This window comes from Physcomitrium patens, chromosome 6 (assembly GCF_059467195.1).
Source record: "Physcomitrium patens ecotype Gransden chromosome 6, ASM5946719v1, whole genome shotgun sequence".
NCBI lineage: Eukaryota > Viridiplantae > Streptophyta > Bryopsida > Funariales > Funariaceae > Physcomitrium > Physcomitrium patens.
This window is the reverse complement of record NC_143415.1, coordinates 14,037,400-14,053,336: the sequence shown is the minus strand read 5'-3', so window position 1 is coordinate 14,053,336 and position 15,937 is coordinate 14,037,400. Positions and strand designations below refer to the sequence as shown.

The window sequence follows — 15,937 nt, the reverse complement described above, 5'->3', positions numbered from 1 at the left end:
TCAAGAACTTTTCTCAAGTTACAGCTCTACTTATATATCTGACATGTAAAAATAAACTTAAGTGGAGCAAAAGAGCTAAAGAATCTTTTGAAGTCTTAAAGACATTATTTATTTTTGCACCAATCTTATATCATATCAATTTTTTTAACATATTTTTTTATAAGAAAAAATGCACCAAACTTTATTATGGATACAATGTTGTCACAAATGGAAGTTGATGATAAGCTCTACTTGGTAGCTTTTTCTTCTAAGAAATTTTCAACAGCCAAAATTAATTATAATATCTACAACAAAGAGCTTCTTGCAATTATAGATTCATTTTAAGAATGGCGTCATTATCTAGAAGGTGCTTCTAATCAAATTACCATGTATACAAATCACATGAATCTCAAGTATATCATATTAATACTTATTTTGAATTTTAAATAGGTTTATTGTAGTATGTTCTTATCAAGATTTGAATTCAAGATCACTTATCAACTCAAAAAATAATAAGGTTTATCAAACACCCTTTCTACATATTTTTATTTTGCATCAAAAGAAGTAGATATGGCTTTTGATTAATAAATAACAATTCTCTTGAAGTCAAAGTATTTTCATCTTTGAGTAATAAATCAACATTAATTATTGATTCAACCTTTCTCAAGCAAGTACAAATGAGTATGTCTTCCAATCCTCTTATTTATGATATTAAGAATAATTCTTCTAAGTCTCATGATATTTTTAAGTTTGAATTTAAGAATAATATATTTTATTTTTAGAAACAATTATATATCCAAGAAAACAAAGCTTGTCAAGAGTTTCTAATATCTAGGTATTTTAGATACAATAAAACTTTTGAATTAATATCCAAAGATTTTTGGTGGCTTAAAATGTAAAAAGAAGTCAAAGACTTTGTATAATCATATAAAATTTGTTCAAAATCAAAAATTCCTTATCATTGATCTTATGGATTTTTTTAGCTATTATCTATTTTAGATCAATCATGGTCTTTTATTTATATGGATTTTATTATAGATCTTTCAATGTCAAGTTCATATATTTTATATTAATAATAATAGATGATTTTTTCAAGATGGCATATTTTATATCAAATATAAAATCTATTAATAGTAAATAAATAATTAAGTTTTTCTTAATAATATCTATTATTATCATAAATTACTTAGAAATATCACATTAGATAAGAGGATTCAATTTGTATCAAGATTTTTAAAAATAATTTTTAAGATTTTAAAAATAGAAATAAAATTATCTTCAGTTTTTTATCTTCAAATCAATGAACAAAAAAAAGCATAAATCAAGTATTTGAGTAGTATTTAAAATGTGCTATTAACTACAAACAAGGTAATTAGATAATTTTTTCGTCATTGGCAATGTTGCTTATAATAATAAGATATATTTTTTTATTTAATAAATACCTTTTTTCATTAATTATGATTATCATTTATGACTTGATGCTTTTAACTTTTCAAAAGTTAATAATCCTACACTAGAAGTTTTGACAAATTTTTTATTTAAGTTACATACAAAAATGAAGGCATATCTAAAAGAAGCTTAAGAACAACCAAAGACCAACACAAATGCCTATTGCATTGAGTAATTTCAATTCTACATTAGTGTCAATGTATGGTTACTTCTTTGCAATATCAAAACTATCCACCTTAATGATAAGTTAGATTATTATAGGCTTGAATCATTTTCTATCTGTAAACAAATAAATCTAATTGCTTATTGATTATATCTATTAGAGTCTATAAAGATCCATCCCATATACTATGTATTTCTTTTTAAATTATATAAATTAACAAAAATCTTGATAAGAAGAAAAATACCACCTCTTCTTATAAAAGTAGATAATAATAAGTAAAAAAAGTCTTGGATTCAATGCGATACTAAAATAAGTTAGAATATGTAGTTCATTAGTATGGATATAATATTAATATATATATATATATATATATATATATATATAGCAAGCAAAGAATATTGAGAATACAATAAAGAAGATTGATACTTTTTATCAACGACATCTATCGATACTTAGATGAAGAATAGCAAATCTTTGCTATATATATATATATATATATATATATATATATATATATATATATCTAAAAAATATATTATATTATTTTCTATCATTTTTTGTAATTTTTATATATTTGTGGCACTAAAGGATGAAGAACCAATAGCGAGCAGATTCAATTCAAGAACTATCATTTATTAACTTATTGTATGAGACAATATATTTGTCATAGCGTTCATGAAAATGTAATAGAATTAAAGATTCTTAAGAATGACAAGTTCTTCCTTGAATGAATGGTGAGATACAACGTATTTGATATTCGTACTTTAGAAGAAACTTCCAATGTTTGGTGATTTTATTAGAAGTAAGAATGATTTTTTGAGAATGTACAAGATAACAATAAGGCAAGCTTATAAGAAACTTGCTTTTCAAGTTAAGACACATGTCTCGCAAATTAAACACATATTGGAGGTCTTATAGAACATTCCCACATAGCTCTTAGATAGATAGTATATATAGAGGCAAGAGTGAAGTTGTCAAAGACATGAATCTAAAATATAAAAAAAATATCAATACATTCTTATGTCCTTCAAAAAGTCTAAGAAATTACTTAAAGATGGTAATATATTGAACAAAAATGGCTATTGCCAAAGACAAGAAGACTAGAAAGTCTTAAAACAAGACCAAAGACCATAAAGATATTGACAAGAGTGAAAAAAGATTCACTCTTACCTCTATATATACTTTCGAACTAAGAGCTACATTGAAATCTTCTATAGGACCTCCAACATGTATTAACTTTGCTAGATACATGTCTTAACTTATATGACAAATTATCTATATGTGTGCTATATAATTAACTTATTCCACAAGCTACCAATGCATGTGGTCTGTGGTTAACTTGTTGACCAAGTTTCTAACCTATAAATCAAGTACAATCACGTGTAAAGTTAAAACCACATCTATGAAGCTTTTAGGAAGTTTTTCTAGAAGATATTATGAAATTAATCCACATTTATCTACTTCTATTTAATCATATAAGTAATTATTAGAGTAAATATATATATCCATCATAAAAACCTTCTTCATTCTTGTCAATGTTTTTTTAATCTTTTTATCTTTGGAAATATTTATTTTATTTTAATATTATACTATCTTTAAGTATTTTTTTAGTCTTTTTGAATGACACAAGAATTTATTGATCTTTTAATTCTTTGAAATTCATATCCTTGATATAACCATCATTGCATTGAATAGACTTTATTAAATTTCTTATATATATCAAATATATATATATATATATATATATATATATTTATTAGATTTTTATGATATTTTTATCTTTTTTTTGAAATTATTATCAAATTTATTTTATTTAAAATTTAAAATTTAAAATTTAAATCAATCAAAAAATCCAAATTAAATATTTAGCAAAGCATATTATTATTTTAATAAAAATTTTATATTTTAAGATTCTATCAATTAACTAATTATATCTTAAAATATGAAATATATATAGAGAGATTGTGTTTATGAATATTAGTTGATTGATTGAATATTGTAAAATCATTTGCTTTAGACATGCTTACATTCTTATCAATCTTACTACTTTCTAACTTGTACATGCTTATATATTAAGTTGCTTAAGATTAAAATGTTAGTAGTTCTTTTTTTTAATTAAATTTTATGAATGATTCTTTTCAAAGATTATTTTAGCCTATAAAGATGCAATACATTAAATCTCATTGGAATTTTTTATAATTATTACATATTTCAAAAAATATATATATATTCTATAATTACAAAAAGAGGTATGATTAAAAAATAGCCTTAGAATCTTCTTTTGAATAGACATGTTTATTACAAATGAATTGTTTCTATGGTATAATTTTTTAGAATAAGAAATTATTATTTATATTTAATATTACTTCTATTATTAATTTTATTAAGTTATGCTACTACTTTGTACATAAAGGCCTTTCAAGCTCTTTAGTAGGTGAATCTTAAATAGTTTAAGCTTAAGAAGATAAATTATTATACTTTTGTTGTTTGGATTCTAAATGTTTGAATTCTAAATTTAGTTGTCTAGAGGTTTTTTCCAAAAATAAATACATCTAAGTCAACTAATTTGTTCTCATGTCCTAAACTAATTATTGAATTTGTCTAAATTTCCTTAGCAATATCCTTGTTTGAATTTTACATTGTTTATTAGGATAAGCACATTTTTGTATTAATCTTTGTTGTAGCATATATTTTTGTATTTTGACAATAATATTTATTCACAAGAGTTTATTTAATAAAAGATCTCTTAATAAAAGCCATAACAAATAGAAATATTTTTATAATCAATCAAGATTTCCAATTTAAATTATTTATCTTATTTTAGATTAGTCAAATAACTTTCTAAATCACACCCAAGTTGAAATCTATATAGAAACAAAGCTTTTTGAACTTTTACTATTACTTCAAGAATTTACTTTAAGAATTTATTCAAGTAGCACCACCCCCCTTGCAACGCGGAAGAACTCCAGAAGCGCGTTCAGAAACACAAACTGTGGAGAGACAGATCCCTCCCCCGCGGACTGACTTATCCTGGGGTCCATCCAGTTTGGGCCAGTCTCTCCCGGATGGTAATCCGGAATCTCTTCCACCCTGAACCAAATTTCAGAGACCAGTTCGTAGTGGTGCAAAAATCCAGCAGGCAGCCTGGAGCAGTGAACCATGTAAAGAATAGCCGAGCCACGGTGTCGTCATGTCCTGCAGGCACGACAGTTGCCGACGAGAATAAACTAGCATAGCTTTTTATGTATCCTAGTCCAGCTAGTCAAGCCAGTCAATCTGCCCCCCACTCGTGTCCACAGGTCCATTGTGTTCGTGTGCATCCTCGAGGGAATGAGCAGTAGCGATGCACCCAAGCAGCGTTCAAGCCTGTTGTCGAACGGCGTGGATCGACAACCACGGCTTTCCAGCTCAGATTGGAAGCAGACATGGCTGGACCCGGGGATATTTGACATATCACCTCACGCGGGGACATGGATTCATCACCACCACCATGTCATGCATCCAGCCTCTCGAGGCCCCTATCGTCACCAGTTGCAGTGGAGCAGCAGAAAAAACATGTTTGTCCAGAAAAAAAGCCAGTCAACGAAGGCGTGGATTTATTATATTTCAGTCAAGGGGCTGGGATTCGAGTCCCAGAACTAGCCAATCATGGGGAGCGGGTGCTGGAGTGCGATTCGGCATGTTGCCGATGGGGGTGTGATGGTTTAGGGATACAGTAACCACAACAGCAACAAAAATAACATCAGATTTCCGTCGCATTTAGACTGGCTCGGTGGAGCAACCGACTTACCGACCTCTCTCTCCTGGCACACGAAACTTGCCAGATGGGGGTGCCACGTGGAGGGCTCTCCCCCCTCGCCCTACCTCTCTGTTGCTGACCACCCTATTATTCCCCCGCTTCTTCTGTAGGGAAATTACACAATATAAAATATGAAATCCACTGTTTATTATCTAGCATGCCGGTTTCCCTTTTCTTCTCCTTCGTCCCCCATCTCCAAAATGTTGATATGTATGTATGTATGTATGTATGTATGTATATACTTTTTTGTTTTTGGTTTGAAGTGTTTTCAAGTAGAAGGGAGTGGGTGGACGCTTTAGCTGTGTGTGAAAGGGGATTCTATTCGTGGAGAAGTTGAAGTAAGGGAAGGGTTGGAGGTTAAGCTTTGAAAATTTCAAAGTTTGAGGTATACTAGCCATGGATATTTTTAAGGGGATATGACTTGTTTTGAAATGAGAAGGAAAATAATTGTCTTTTATTAAAAGCGTGGTGAGTATCGGAACTTATTTCATGGAGCATTCATGTCTAATATCCCATGCATTGGTCAGTTTTGAATTCCTAATCTTGGGAAAACTTTGAAGGTTAGAACGAGGATGTAATTATAGGAGGTTGGGCCTTGTGTTTTATCGAAAATGTATCTTCTTTGTTTGTATCTTTTAGACATATTTATTTTTTCTATAATACAGAAAGAAAAAAACAAACAAAAACAATGGTCTTGATTGAATCTTTTGGTAATTTTTTTTAAGAATATGAAGGTTTCCACATGATTCTCATGTTAATTCTTTTTCAATTAATAATAAAAATAAGAATCTTCTGCTCCAAATAATGCCGAACTTGAGGGGAGAAAATATTTTTCTTAGGAGAAGTTTAGAGTATGGTCTTTTGTGTTCAAAGTCAAGACAGTTTGTAATATCCAAAAGTAAATTATTCTACAGCATTAAAAAAAATCAAATCAAATAAAAACATTTCTTACAATAATTTTTTTTAAAAGAAGAATCAAACCAACAGTGTAATAGTACCATACAGAATTAGCTAAATTGTTAATGATTACAAAATTTCAAAGTAGACCAATCAGGTGATTTTTACAGTTTATTTCAATGTGTACAATATCACTTGGCGGGGTTTTTTTTGGTTTAAATGATTTAAAAGTGCGAAAATAATAACCAAAGAACTATGTGTAAAGTCAATCAACTCATTTTGCAAATAAATCAAGACTTCCTATGGCATTTCAGATTTTATACACATAAATATAAAAATGCTTACTGATATTGTTAAATATATTACTACAAATTGATACTGAAAAGGGTTGTGCTTTTGAAAGATAATAAAAATAAAATAAAATAAAATAAAAACTTTGTGACTAAAAGAATTTGATTGTTTTTAATATTATGTTTTAAAATTGTACAGATAAAAAAATACCAATAATAAAAATTTGTAGAACTTTATTGTATGATGTGGCAAATGTTAATTTTGGATTTGTATAGAACACTTCAATTTCCTAATAAATATTACTGCAAAGATGTATCGGTATGTCAAAGAGTCCATTTTTGTAATACTGTAAAAGAAGAAGAAGAAGAAAAAAAAAAAAAAAAAAAAAAAAAAAGGGAGAGAAATTTTCTAGTATGTTTTTAAGAATTATTATATATATTCTTTATTTTTAGAATAAAATAAGTTTATTGCTAATACCACCACAATTTTTGATAATACTACTATAACTCTTCATCCACCACATGACACTTTTATTAAATAGCTTTAGGACTCATCAAATTTCCTCTTTTTAGTATCCTTTTAATAATTTGATTTAAAAAAATGCAAAAAGAATGGAATAAAGAAAAAAAAAGTCAAAAAATATGTGGAATGGGTAGCAAATTGTGGTGGCAATAGCAATAATTGCAATGACATTAGCAATACCTTAAAATAAAACTGAAAAAAAAGAACAAGTCTTTTTCTATATTATGTTAAATTTTTTTAATACAAATTAATTTTTTAATTTAGCATTTATTTTTTTTGAATGCAAACATGTATATTTGATTCAAGCTCATTTATTTAAGATTCTAAACAAGCACATCAAAAGATAACATTTTAAGTTAAAAATATAAAAGTTAATAGGAGTTACAATAATATTACTACTAGATATTACAATTAGCCTTTCAATTTAAATGTGTATATATTATGCTTTCATAAATTATATACAAGTGCGACCTACATCTTTAACAATAAGTACTAGAATTTATGACTAAAGATATCAAGACTTTTAAATTGCCAAATATTTAAAAGACATTATTTCTTTGCAGAAAACCAAAAGAAAACAAATGAGGAGTTTGATGTCCTCAACACAATTATCAAATGCTCTTAACTGATTTTATTTACTTATAAGTAGAAAATTAATAAAGATAGAAGGTCTTCTAAAATATTTAAAATTGTCTCCTAATTTATAAGATTAAGAACATTAAATTGTGAATGTAAGTTTGTTTAAGTATTGAAATATGAGAAGGATAAGTAGAGGAGATAGAGGATTGTACATTTTGAATCAATAATAGAGTACTATAAGAGGAATTCAAATCCTGCCATTATTCTTAAAAATTCAAAGTACAATGTCAAAAATATCTCATAGTTTCATGACTTGATAACATATTTGGTGGTTATCCTCTGCCATGAATTTTTTAGTTAGTTCGAATATTAATAAAGTTAGTCTCTTAAGAATTAATTGTATATCGTTATACAAGTAACGAACTCAAATTTTTGCACCGTTGTTTTGACCGTAAGCGTCCAACATTCTTGGGTGAAAAAGGAACTTTTGATATCATTTCTAAATAGGGCTCTTTTGTAGTTTTGTAAGGACACAAAACTCACAAGAAAATGTTGGACGCTTACAGTCAAAACAACGGTGATGAATGTGACCTAATTCTACTTTGACTGCCTCAAATTGTTTTATTCCAGGGCAAGAAATCTGACCAATGCCAAACCTTCCCAAAAGCTCGCCTCGTAAGTCGAAGCAGGCGTGGATTCATTCCCACCCTTAATCGTGGATCTAAAATCTACGGCCTCAAACACGCTTCTTAATTAAAACACTACGGAGCTTAGGACTACATTTACATTTGCATAATCGCCACGTTCTCATTCCACGTCATCTATGAGGCCCGCAGATCTTAACAATGGACGGTAAAGTATAGCCAATAGACATGGATCTAATCGACGGTGAGGATTCGACCACGATGGTGGAGTTTGAGAACGAGGCGAGAAAGTGCCGGATCAAGGCGGCACTCATGGACGGATGGACGATATCCATCCACATTTAGAGCAGTAGAAAGGTAATTTTTGGAGTCATCTGAGATTTTAAAAAGGAGAGCAAAGGGACTGTGGGCGGTGACATCGCACCCGTTCGTAATCGGACGGTTTAGATGATGGCCCGTCACCTCGATCGACTTCTGGTGATGTCTGTTCGCACGTCGTTCCCACTCCTGTTCTCGATCCCCTCGGAGTGTGTTACTTTGCTTTCGCTCCGATTAGTAAAGCCTTGCATGGAATTGTAGTTTTACGGTCGTGTGAACGCGGGGACCCATATCCAATCCATATGGCAAATATGGAATCTTCATGTAGTGGAGAGGGGGGAACAACCACAAAAGTTTCTAAATGGAGTGTATGTTAATCATGTGGCAAATTGAATGGTGGTGGGAAAAATAGAATGAGGGAATATATAACACATGTTTTTTTTTTTTTTTTTTTTATTACTGCTCAAACGCAATAAAAGGACTTGGGTTCGTAATTGGATCCCTTAGTTTGTGGATCTTTAGACTACAAATACGATAAAACCTCAATGAAGTGGAGAATTTTGTTTTGGGATTTTATTCCTAGTAAATAGTGGTTTTGATTTACTTCATTTTCATAGTTAGGGTTGTTTGTATTCGTAATCTTTTGGCAGGCGGCCAAGTCATCATTATTATTTTGTTCTCATTGGGTTTATCACGCTTTGGTTGTTTAAAGTCTTGAGATTAGTATGGTTTTAGATTTATTATGTGCAATGTAACAAAACAAATATTTTCATGAAAAAATTGTGTATTACATAGAAATGTAAAGATACAAAAATATTAAATATGTTTGTTTGTTTTTTTAATTTTAAAATAAAAAACAGTATTAAAATAATCCCTCCATTTAATACATGTATTGAGTGATGGGTCAATCTAAAATAAAATTATTATATGTTCAGAACTCATATGATGATGATGATTATTATTATTCTTATTATCATCATGACCATGATAATAGTTTTTTTAAATTTTAATTCCTTGATTACATTATTAAGTTATTTGTTGAAAAATCAAATGATATGATCATATATATATATAAACCAAAACACAGAAAAAATAATTTAAATTTATTTGTAATTTTTTCGAATTAATAGATGGCTTGTCTTACTTCATTAAAGTTAATTTTTGATTAGTAAGAGTTATAATTTATTTAAGATATCTTTAAAAAAATTAAAAGTATTATGTTAAATTTAGTTTGTAAAATATACCGAATGATGAATTCACTATTTTTATCTAATGCAATTAATCTAGATGGATTCAAAATTGATACTCAATAGTAATAGCTTCAAATTTTATTTCCTTTGATTTAAATATTTTTTCTATTTGTATATTTATATTTAGAAATTACGTATTTGTTTTACGACTTTGTGATTCTATCTGATTTAAATATATATGCATATATATATATATATATATATATATATGTTGATACATTACTCAATGCTAACAAAAAGTTTTATGATTACATTTGTTAAAACTTGATGTAGTTTGATATTTGATTGTGGATTCAATTATTGGTCACTTTGCATCCATTCAATACATCTGTACTTAAATATTTTACATCTGTATTTAATATCAAACCACGACAATATTGCAAAACAATTTGACACAAGCAAGATGAGGTTGTGAGGAACAAACGCAAGCAGAAGGGATGATGTGCTGTTATCATCCATGTCGATGAAAGTATTCGATAGGATGAGAACAAGGGGTCTCATCCACGAAAGGACGGCGGGAGAAGGAGCGTAGATGGCGGGGGGAGGGGAAAGCGCGGGCTCCGTCGCGAGGTGAATGTGAGCGAGGGAGGGAGATCCGAGAGCAGGGGGTGCAATGGGGCTCCTCCGACCTAGAGGACGAATCTGGAGTTGGCAGTGCTGCTGATTCCTTGACCATGGGCCAGTGAAACGATCGCAAAGGGGAGTGGGGGGTGGGGTGGGGATACTTGTTGTCTGAGCCAGCGTCAAAAAGGCTCCGAAAGTGCTTCATTCTCGTTTCGTCGATGTCTGGCACAATTTACACGCCGTAACAGTCTCGACGACCCCTTTTTTTTATGTTTTTGTCTTTTTTGTCTTTTTGTTTTTGTTTGTTTTTGTTTTTGTTTTTCCTTTTGTTCGTTCCCGGCCACGAAGAAGTGTTTTTATTTTTAGGGGGTGGGGGAGGTGAGTTCCAGAAGGCACGCTTCACAAGACGGACGCGGAGTGGGAGGCTGTCTCCCGATATCACCCCCCCACCCAGCAGTGTTTCTGTGGCCTACATCCCTAAAATCAGATTGGTACTTTTTTATAATCCACCGAGTCAATCGCTATCTAAGAAGATTTTGAACTCCTGCATTGTTGCTGGCTGCCACTGCTGCTACTACTGCCGCCGCAGCTGTAGTGTGTGGGAGCAAGGCATGAAGTGATGTCGGATCATTCTGCGGTTCATGAGTACTTTCATGAGTCGTCTTGCCAGCCCACTTCAACCCGACCTTTGTTGAGCCCTTGCGGGGAAACTGTGACAGAAGCTGGTGAGTTCTTAGTGTAGATCGTCAGGACGAGCTGGCAGTTTGACATAGCGTCGCTGTGTGCACTCTTTCGACCGAGATGCTGGACTTGGTTTTGACTAGATTTTGGATTTGATCGATTTGGGGGGACGGGGAGAGGGAGGAGTTTGGAGAGAGAGAAAGAGAGCGAGAGGGATCTCGAGGTGAATGTGCTCGAGACAGTGCATATTGAGTGGGATTGAAGAGATTCTGAGAGACGGAGTACGAGTGAAATTTAGTGATAGGACTGGGATTTTGGGATTGCCTGAGTTGTTTTGGTGAGAGATAGATGGCGAAGCGTACAATATAGCGATCCATTTCGAAGAAAACTACGTTTTGCTTCACAAATGAGGGCACCGCGGGACAAAGAGGAGTTGGAATCCGCTCTTCGTCTGTTTTTCTCAAGGAATTAGAATTCACGGGGATCAAATGAGCATCCTTAGAAAAAGAAAATCGACTTTACTCTTCCGTGCCACAAGGCTCCTGGGCTGGCTCTAGTATCATATCCTCCGCGGATTTAGTCTTAGGCTTTGGCATTGGGCGTGTCATCGTATCTCTGTTAACTCAGGCCACTGGAATGAATCTGAATCTCTGCTTTCATGCTTCCAATCTCCACTTTCATAGGGACAAATTCATTTAGAGGGATTGCGAATTTGTCTCACTCATACCAGCTTCAAAGAATTATCACTGAAATTGTGAGTCTGGTACTCATTTTCATTTTACTTCGTTGGATTTGTTTATGTATTTAGATTTTTTCCTTCGATTAACAGATTTAAAATGCTCAGCGCATAGCCGACGCGCTCACCGTCCTTGGCTCAAAATTAGTCCGCGATGAGTCGAGAATTTATTTTTGTAAATCGCCCATCACTTTCTTGCAAATGAGCGGAGATCATGGTAGAAAAGCAGCGAATTATTACGACCACACCAGGTTATCACCGCGGCATCGAGTTTTTGAAGCCCAGGAAGAAGAAGCTCAAAAGGATGAGCTCTAAGAAACCAACGGATGAATTGCAGGCAGGATCCTCTTCTGCAAGTGATCAGAAGTCCTTCGAGGCCGTCGCTTTACCAGTGAGCAAGTATAGAGGAGTGCGCATGCGTGCGTGGGGCAAATGGGTTTCGGAGATTCGCGAACCGAATAAACGGTCTCGCATTTGGCTGGGATCGTTCCCCACAGCCGAAATGGCCGCGAGGGCTTACGATGCCGCGGTGTTGTGTCTTCGTGGGCCCAAGGCAACTCTTAATTTTCCCGATTCGCCGCCCTCCTCTCTCCCTCTCTGCCCTTCTCCTCGAGAAATTCAAGCGGTTGCGGCGGCAGCTGCTGCTGCGACTCCGACTTCCCTGGCTAATACTCATACTGACGCCACCGCTGTCTCTTTGCGTGCTAACCTGGATCGCTCCGAGCACATTGCAAACGATCCCCCTCGTTCCACACCTCAAAGCCCCACCAAGGACCCCAGCAAGGAATCGGGATCTCTACAACAATCCTCTGGGGAAGAGTTATTAAAAGTTCTGACTGATACTCCCATGCTCGCATCTAATCTCACATATGAATCCCGCGAGGGGGGACTTGATCCAGTAGTACAGTCAAGGGTGCTCGGGCAAGGGGACTCTTCAGGATACTCGACCACCGGTGCACCTGTAATTGTGGAACATTGCAGAGAATGTTGCGAGGAGTGTCGGAAGATGATAACGCAGCAGGAGAGGCAATCCAGTAACCGCCCAGTGCTTGCCGAAGACTCTGTCCACCCCGAGGCTCCCAACGTCGACGGTCCGTTGAAGATCGAGGAGGTGGAGGAATTGATGGTGCGCCAACAGGAGGATGTTCAGAGTCTGTTGCATGGATTGAAAGAAATTTATCTTCCGATGTCGCCCAACATTGAGGAGATCATCATCGTTCCCTCTGGGGCTGCGGAAGGCGCCGGCGATTCGGATTTCTGGGAGTTTGACAACCTCTGGGGCTTCCCTGGATGATTGAGTTTCGAAAAACGTGCAACAACACATTTCGTCTCTCGAACTTCACATTTCAGCGCCAACACGATCCTGCAGATGTCTTGCATTTTGATATAGCGCAGTGATTTCGGTATGAGAGTGTGTTGTGTTTGCATATGATCGGTGTGACGCGCAGCCCTTGTGCGCACTCATAACGTTCATGCTAAGCTCATTTGATTGTAACTAATTTGCCTGGAGGATGACCGTCATGATAAGGAGCAGACCCCACGGCTTGGTCTGTGATTAGCAGTGGTTGTCGAACGTCCCCGATCTTGAAGGAATTGTTTTAAAAACGGTCGAAGGGGACTGTTGAATGATCATCTCTTGTTGTTCCCACCACCCACACACTTTAGTCTTTGGAGCCGTCCGTGGATCAGAGCCCAGAACTGGCGGGAGCGGCACCATTTGCACGAAGACATGTCCTGGTTGGAGCAACAAGATCGAATACATGTTGGGAATTTTATCCAACCTAATTTTCCTCACGCCTGGATTAAGATTTGGCGAACGCAGCGTAGTATAGAATGCTACAATTTTTTATTTTTTTGCTAATGATCGACGATAGAGTAGTGCTCGCCACGCCATTACTATCACGCCTTAGTAATCGACACTACGAGAAACGTAGAAACTGTCTTTGAGCTGCCGGATGTACCGTCGCTGATATAAAGCATTTTGAGTAATCACTTGTGTGTTAATATTCTCAACAACGCCTATCGTCATCGTTATCTCAGATTTTTTAATGTTCGGGTAATCACCGTTGCGACCAGCATGTGTTAAGCTTCCACCGATATTGAAGAAAAACTCTCGCACCTAGGGGTCCATATTCACATCGCCACTGTTTGACGTGATTTTCCAAGTGAATGGAATTCCAGCACGTCTTTGACATCTCCATCAGCGAGTTCATGAGCTCCAGTACACACAATGTAAATACCCACATTCACTGACAAACACAGTAACCAACTCAACGACAAGCAGCACACCATCAAAACGAATTTTCTCCGCATTGGAAGCCAAATTTCATATGGAAAACTCAGATACGCAGCCAATCAGCGCACGAATTCAGAATGGGAAAGATTCGAAGCATGTCCAGCCTCCACGTTGGAATATTGCGGAATTAAACGAGGGCACGTGCAGGGGCCGTAGCAGAGGGTCAAAGCAAAGTACGGCAACCGCCACACCAATCTCCGAGTGCGAGTAAAAGCCAGACTGCGAGTAAGAGTTCGAGGGTTCATAATGGGAGAGAGAGGGGAAAGTTTCCTGGATGCTGCTTCCGCCTCTTCTTTTCAGCTGCTGAGCTGGACTCGATACTTGGGGTCCGGCCCACTCCCCGTCGTCCATGTGGCCTTGGCCTTCTCTCCCGTTGCTTAGTCAGCCAGGTGATTTTAAAGTCAGCGGCACTACAGTCAAAGGGATTTGGGTGAAACACACCAGAGCCTGGCGTTCCACGATGATGGGCGGCGTTGACCAGGAGGGAAGGGCACGGAATTTAGGGTTTTGGCTTTGCTTTTTCTGTTTCTATGATTCTGAGCTGGTGGAATGTGAGGTGGGATTTAGGATTTAGTGTTATTTATTATATTATATTATATTTTTGGCACAACTGAAATGAGTTTCATTGCAGGGGGTCCTTACAAGGTGTTCTGGTCTAAACGGGACTCAGAAATCCCAACCAGACAGGACTCAGCTATGGACCCAAAATCAGTATGTTACAACCCCTGGGGATCGGGCCTGCCATTGATGTGATGTCTATGGAGGCGCCACCTGATCAGCCTACCTTGCCAAATGCTAAATTATCGTGATATTACCCCACCTATTATCAAATGATTTAGAAAAAATATCATACATACCCCTGAAACTTGTGGAACTATCAAGAATACCCTTGTATTCTTGATAATTGCAAATCTACTCTTATTATCACTAGTCTTCCTATTATCACTAGACCCCATACTTGGGGTCTAAAACGCCTGCAGCGCAGATTTTGGCGCTGCATTTTTCTCACATCTCGGGCTATTCTTGTTGCAGTTCAAGTAAGGTTGACGACTGGCCGGACGAGCGTCTCTCAACCCCGAGCGGTTTTCACAAGTTGGATTCCCCACCATGACCAAGCATACGAAGAAAGCTGGAATCATCGGGAAGTATGGTACCCGACATGGTGCTAGTTTGAGGAAACAGGTTAAGAAATGGAAGTCAGCTAGCACTCGAAATATTTGTGCGATTTCTGTGGGAAGTTTGAAGTAAAGAGGAAAGCTGTCGGCATTCGGAACTGCAAGGATTGTGGCAAAGTTAAAGCCGGAGGTGCGTACACCTTGAACTCGGCTGCTGCGGTCACTGTTTGCAGTACGATCAGGCGATTGAGAGAGGCAACTGAGAGTTAGAGTCGCTTGAAGTCCCCTTTGTTTATGAGGGCAGTGCTTGCCACTTATATATGACAAGCTATGATTGAGCATTTACTGGAAGCTTACACAGTATTTGTGTCGTAATGCTGGCTTATGATTGCAGTAACTAGCAGCATACACGAAGCGCATTTATGTTGCTAATTAACCAGAAGCTAAATCCGCTCCTGTGACTTACATCACTTGCGACTGGAGTCAGTGGTACATGTCAGGCTGTGTCACGGACGTTGTTTCTAGTTTTTAAGCAGTTTTATTAAAGTAATGTTTTATGCAAATAAGTTGCACCTACTCCTGATCTTGTTCATGTTTTGCAAGTAATGAAGTTGTGGTAGTTTTGAGGAAACCGAGTTGTGGCAGAATACACAA

General features: G+C 35.3%; 1 protein-coding gene and 1 pseudogene across 1 annotated transcript; both read left to right on the top strand.

Moving 5' to 3' along the window:
• The first annotated feature begins 10,863 nt into the window (after positions 1 to 10,863).
• LOC112283351 (uncharacterized) lies at positions 10,864 to 13,888 on the top strand. The gene has a single exon (XM_024521941.3). It carries the CDS (start codon positions 12,087 to 12,089, stop codon positions 13,164 to 13,166), a length of 1,080 nt encoding a protein of 359 aa, XP_024377709.1. The 5' UTR covers positions 10,864 to 12,086; the 3' UTR covers positions 13,167 to 13,888.
• A 1,387-nt stretch (positions 13,889 to 15,275) lies between these two features.
• On the top strand, positions 15,276 to 15,568 carry LOC112284023 (large ribosomal subunit protein eL43z pseudogene; annotated as a pseudogene).
• Positions 15,569 to 15,937: the final 369 nt, after the last annotated feature.

What these genes read in the sequence shown, in the direction of transcription:
- LOC112283351 (XM_024521941.3), top strand. Translation starts at nt 12,087, where the DNA reads ATGGTAGAAAAGCAGCGAATTATTACGACCACACCAGGTTATCACCGC.